General features: G+C 44.2%; 1 protein-coding gene across 2 annotated transcripts in view; it reads right to left on the bottom strand.

Moving 5' to 3' along the window:
- Positions 1 to 4,722: 4,722 nt before the first annotated feature.
- Positions 4,723 to 6,477, bottom strand: part of CC1H1orf94 (chromosome C1 C1orf94 homolog) — a 37,463-nt gene continuing 35,708 nt past the window's right edge. For both annotated transcript variants that reach the window (XM_086716395.1, XM_025912425.2), the window contains one exon: positions 4,723 to 5,168. In XM_086716395.1, coding sequence (XP_086572521.1) covers positions 5,093 to 5,168 — 76 coding nt within the window. In that variant the 3' untranslated portion in view covers positions 4,723 to 5,092. The remainder of the gene's footprint in view (positions 5,169 to 6,477) is intronic.

The raw sequence follows: 6,477 nt of genomic DNA, 5'->3' as shown, positions 1-6,477 counted from the left end.
ATAATAAAGGTGATGTATACAACAATGTGCCTGCTCCATTGTAAGTGCTCCATGATTAATAGCTGTTATTATTTTATTAAGTATTTCTGAAGCCCACAAAAACATGCTACTCCTCAACTTTGTTGCTTAAACCCCACACGGACTATCATTAGTTTTGAGATTTGCAAATAAATGTTCTGAGATAGGGGATTGGGGATTAGAATTTGAGAACATATCAGATGAGAATCAGATGCACAAACCAGAAATACTAAAAGAGTGATCACTAACAGAGTGATCTAACACTCTCAACTAGGGTGGGCATCCTGCTATGTGCTCTCATATATCCCCATAATAACTTCATTACTTTTTGCAGTAACTGTGATTTAATGTCTAAGCTTATAACACAGGGGGGCAGGCACTGTGTCCGTCTCACTGCACATCCCTAAGAGTCTCAGTGAGTATGTGCTAGATGAATGGGATGGAGAGCTGGTTGGAAGGGACACAGAGAAGAGCTGGGAGTTTTCAACCCTCTTCAGACCTCACTGTCCAAATCAGGGCAAGCACTCAGTCTCCCTTTCCCCCATTCCCAACCATTTCTAGAATTCCCTGAGAGGTGAGCAGAGTCAGGGAGTGCAACGCACTGGAAAGGCATTGGGCATTGGCTGCAGCCCTCCCTTAACTGTCTCCTCCTGATAAATTTCTTAGGGAAAAAATATTCCTGGGGACTTCTGGAAATCTGACTCTCAGACATCCTGGAATGAAGGCTTGGACAGCGGGTCTGTGTCAGAATGCAGCTCAATACAATTCAACAAGCATTTTTGACACCCAGCATGTGCCAGGCACTCTGTTAAATGGTGTTCTATATACAGTTTCTCTTCTTAATAAATGCTTACTTTTATGCACATAGTCTAAAAGCTAACTGGTGCTAAAAAGTCATGAACGAGGCAAGGACTCCTGTACCTCCATCCCTCCCAAACCCATTCTACTTCTCATAGGCGACTCCTTCAACTCTTTTGGCTCTTTATTTTGGGATTTACCTCCACATTTCTTGATAATTATGTGTATTCTACTCTCTGGAATCATCGATTTTAGACATTACCTACTGACTTCCTCTTATGGTAAGTGAGGATTTTCGCTTTATTCACACGTCTCTTCTCACCTCCACCCTTTCACTACAGTTATAAACAATTTTTGATGCAGTCTATATTGGAGCTTTTTATTATTATGACCACGTAAATATTGTCCACTGCCAAGTTAACAATTGTTTCATTTTCCACTTGAATTTACAGCTATGTCTTCCCACCCCCACCAACCGCTATAAAACAACTCTCAGCACAATTTTCTACACGGTCAACTCTGTCAGGATAATCTGGCATTTTTCTCCAGCCCCTAGGGCCCACTGTAGACATACCTCCTTAGGTCTCCAGCTTCCTGCTGGATGGGTGGTAGTGGCTTCCCAGGCTCTGCCACATGGTTTTGAGCTGAGACCTTCCTCTTTTATCACCACAGATGCCTCCTTAGCCTCCCTCCTGCTCACGTTCCATTGGATACTTGCTTCCCACATTCTGTGCCTTTTTCGGCTTATCTACTTGTCTTAGTGGAGAACATCCTCCCTTAATTTGTTGACAAAGGGGCAAAGAGGTAACATTTTTGAGATTTGCATGTCTGAAAACACCTCCATTCTATGTTTACAGATAAAAATTGAGTTTTAAAATTCTAGGTCAAAGATCATTTCTGATCTAAGTAATGGCAGCTTTGTCCTGGGATCTTCTAAGTTCACCATATTACTGTTGAGAAATCTGATCCCGTTCTGATTCTTGCACATTTGTATGTGAGCGGGCTTTTCTGAAATGAGACTCCTACCTTTATCCCTGATATTCTAAAATTTTACAGTGATATGCCTGGGGGGGTTAGATCTTTTTAATTCATTTTGCTGAACACTGGTCTGGGCCATTATATCCGGGAAATTTTCTTGTGCTTTTCTGCTAATACTACCTTCCCCTTTATCTTCACTATTCTGCCTAGAACTCTTGTTAGCCAGATATCTGGTGTCCTGGATTGATCCTCTCATTTTCTCATGTTTTATCTCCTATAATCCATCCCTGTGCCTTTTTTTAGTTCTCTTTTCCATGAGATCTCTCTGATGTTAGCTTCCAACTTTCTTTGCTAAAAAATATCAACTATCACTGCTTTAATTTCAAAAGCACTTTCTTGTTCTGATTTTTAAAAATAAGTATACAGCATATTGTCTTATTTTCTAAATGTACTATCTTATCTCCCCAAGAATATTATGGTCTGTCTCTTTTTTGGTTCCTTTTTACCTTTGTTTTGATCCATTTCTTTCTTGTTGGGGATTGCCTATTCCTATTAAGACTCAGGTCTTTTGGAAGCCTGGGTGGCTCAGTCGGTTAAGCGTCTGACTCCTGATTTTGGCTCAGGTCATGATCTCACAGTCATGAGATCAAGCCCTGCATCAGGCTCTGTGATGGGCACAGAGCCTGCTTAAGATTCTCTCTCTCCCCCTCTCTCTCTGTCCCTCCCCCACTTGTGCATGCTCTCATTAATTAATTAAAACACTCAGGTCGTTAAAAGTTGATTTGCAGCTTTTGTGATGGACATAATCATAGGATAATTTTTATTGGTGCCTTCAAGTGTTTTTGGGTCAGTTCAGCTTCTCCAGAGGATCTCCCAAACCCTTGCCTCTTGGTTAAAATCTAGGTGCTGGCATTAGGTGGGTATGTATATTTTGCTTAATCCCCATTTTAAATCTGGACTCTCAATTCCACAATCCTTATGCATGGCGTCCAAGTTTCCCCAGAAAAAATGCCTCCTGTCTGCTATACATGCTATCCATGGCCCCTCGCTTTGTGTGGTCAAGATAGAACCTACTTTCTGCATCACATCCTCACTTTCAACCCTCTCCAGCCCACCTTTCACGGTGTCCAGTACCGGACTCCTACTGAGACCTCTACTGAGAAGAAAATCGTTTGCTTCTTGTTGATCAGTGTCCTTCAGTGGGCATCTCAAGATGATCTTCCCCTGTTCCACTGAGGCATTTACTATTCCTCTATCCCATTTCTGCTTCCGTATATAGTGGATGGGATTGCTGGCTTCTCCTAGTTTCACTGAGAATGGAGTTCATATGGGTTTTCTTGTTCTTGCTATTTAGGGGGCGATTTCAAGAGAAGAGGGACAGAAACATCTTCACTCCACCATTGTAAAATCACATGTCTGCATTAAGTAGACATAAATCTATATTAAGTCTACATTCTCTTTTAATCCCCACAACTATTCACATAGCCATTCATAGAGCTGAGGTTTAGAGAAGTTAAATTCTCCGCCCAAGGTCAATGTCGGAAAGTGGCTTAGAACCCAGGTCTCGCCAAAGGCAAATCAATGCTTTTTCTCTTACTCTCTTCTATCTCCAAACACCCTAAGATCAAGAGAGGGTGGTAAATGATGGTCCAACTTGTGGTTAATACCTGGAGATACAATGCCAAGAAGCCCTTCAGAAAAGGGGTCCTGAGTTTGTCAGAACTCCTTGGCAACTAGTGTCTTTCAGAGTCCATGGCAAATCTAGACTGTTAGCCAAAGGAAAAAATATATATACTAAAAATAGTGTCCAGCCTTGGGGAAAGGGGCTAATGAACTCAGAAGGAATCCAAGACTCAGGCCACAGAAAAGGGAGAGGGCCTAAGTCCTAAGAGAACTTAGAAGATAAATTGATTTCCAGGTTCCCAACAGGAAAGGCTAGTGAGGCTAATGGTGTCACCCTGTAAGGTCAAGAGTCATGCTCTTGTAAGCACGGGGCCAAGGCTGCCCCAAGACATCGGTGACTTCCAGACCCCGACCTGTCATTGCTGTCAGGATTGGGCTCAGCCAGGGTGGGGTTGAGCTTTCAGGTAACTAATAAGATTGGTAATAGAGTAACTTATAACTGATACTGTTGGCCTGTCTCATACGTGCATAGCTCATTTTTTTTTTTTTTTGACCCAAATGTAGGTCCCTAAATTAACTCTCTTTAATGTCATCTTGTTAGAGTTTTCTAAAGGATGATCCAGGGATTCCATTTCACAGACCATCCCTGATCAGGGATGGCCCCCTGAACCACCATGGGGAAAATGATGCTGTGGCTTTTGTCAGGTCGAGGGGAACCGCTGCTTAGCGATGCCACCTGCCATGGGTATGGGGGAGTTTAGTATGTGTGCTATTGCCAGATGAGACCATCATCTCTTCCCAGAACTGTGTCCTCCACATGTGTGGTCAGGATGCTCTCAACACCCTTATTCAAGTCACTGATAAAAGCTGATCGAGACAGATCAAAGGGCAGTGCCATCAGGTTCAGTTTTGTCATTGGCCTGGGGCTTGGCATTGATAGACAATCTCTGGATATAGTCCGTCACATTTAGGATTATTTTTGGAATTGATTTCCAGATCAAATTTCCCCATCTTGTGTCCAAGAGAGACTTTTTCTGTAAAGCAGCCACCTGAGCAGGGTGTCCTTCTTTTATGTCCACTCCTGAGATACATCAGTTGGGATGTTGAGAAGTGAGTGGGTCACCGAAGAGAAGAGTAAGCCCTTCAGTTTATGATCCCTGGGCTCCTGTATTTAGACAGCAGCACTTTGAGGACTCCAGCCTGTGGTTTCTTGTCATGTTCTGGGTGAACGCTGTGTCTCGTGCGTGGGAGAAATGAGCAGTGGAGAGAACACAGAACATCACAAAAATAAATAGGCACACTCCATTTCAAGCAGCTCTCACTTTTATCATAAAATACAAACGTTCTAAAATTAAGTGTCTTATTTCTATTTTACCAACAACAACAAAAACAAAAAATCACTCATGTCAGCTAAATACAGGTGCATAGATGGCTGAGCAGATGAGTGTGAATAGGAGGGAGGTGCATGTGTGGCGGGTGGTGTGTGTGAGGGGGGCTATGTGTGTGAGAGAGCTGGTCAACAGATGAGTCTGGTCTTGTTGTTTTCTGTCTATGACCTGGTCGGAGCCTTGGCTTCTCCAACTTCATGCCACGCTGCTATTACAGAATCCAGAATTCCAGAGCCCTTAGCCCTGACCCAAGGGCTAAGGTAGGAGGGGGGAGAAGAGAAGACCATCTAAAAATTTATGCCATTCCCACTGGAGGAAAAATAGGGGCTATTCATCAAGGGCCCACCAGCCGTCGAGCCAAACCTGGAAGAGAGAGAATACAGTGTCATGATGAAACTCCTGATGTTAGCAGAGATATTAGAAAAAGTAATACATTAATTTTGTGGCTGTCAAGGACTGGGTAGATCATGACAGGCTTGAAGGCTAAACGCGTTAGCATAAAAAAAAAAAAAGCTTTGGCTCTGGGAAAATAAAATATTAAAATGACCCAATTGGAGGGCAATAAAGAGCTTCTTCTGCCACTTCCTTAAGGCAAGGAGCCCCTGGCAGCCTGTAAGGGACTGCCTCTCTGGGGCCAGTGCTCCCCCAATCTCCAGGACCACACAGCAGGGAGCCTCTCCGGATCTGAGCACCCTACCTGTGGGCCTAAAGCCATTCTACCTGCCTTAGAGGACCCAGGTGTGTCCTTCAGGAATGCCACCACACCACGGAACTCAGGGCCACGTCCCAGTGGGAGACCCCAGAGTCTGGACCATCCCAGGGCTCCCTGACCCCTTATCAACACCAAACAAGATCAGGCTTTCCGTTTCAACACCAGTGCGAGGAATAAGCACTGAGACGTCACTGAGTGCCTGGGACTTCGCTTAGACCAGCAGGGAAGGAAAAGCCGAGAGTATTTGAGCCTCACCTTCCAAGCGCAGACCACTTTTTCTCCCCGCACCACACTCCCGTTCATACTTCAGAAGAGAGTTCAGAAGCCATCTCCTCCGTGACCCCTTCCCTGACCTCTCCAGATGGAATCATTTACTCACACTTCTGGGATCCTACAGCAATTTTTTCACCCATCTGCTAGGATACTTGGAATGAATGGGAACGGAGATCAGTACAAATCGCAGCGGAACAAATGGCTAGATTTAGTCTAATCCAGGGATTCTCGGTCCCTTTTCAGCTGGGCAGATGCATATTACAGAAGACGTTCACGTTCACCACACCCTCCCATGAATTAATGAAAGGAGAAGAGGGAGGGGGTGGGGGAGGGAAGAAGGAATGGGAACAAGCCACCGCATTAATTTGTAATGCCTCAGCTGGTACCCAGATCTCTCGCTCACAGTGTCATGGGCAAGCAAGGCTTTGGGTTAGTTAGATTCCCCTTTCATTAAATAAATTCCAGGAGAGCAGGGACCTTATCTGGACTATTTGCCACTTTATGCCCAGGGCCCAGCCCACGACCTGGCACAAGGGAGATGCCTCATAAACAATTATGCTGGCTCTAACCCCCCCAACCCCACCCTTTTTTCTCTCTTCCAAAAATCACATTGGAAAAGAAATGATGGAAAGTGATATTATAGGGATACACTGGATTCCACTCTGATTTACAAAAAGATCATACATA

This window comes from Puma concolor, chromosome C1 (assembly GCF_028749965.1).
Source record: "Puma concolor isolate L17-30 chromosome C1, mPumCon1.1.hap2, whole genome shotgun sequence".
NCBI classification, from domain to species: domain Eukaryota; kingdom Metazoa; phylum Chordata; class Mammalia; order Carnivora; family Felidae; genus Puma; species Puma concolor.
This window is presented reverse-complemented; position numbering and strand designations above follow the sequence as displayed.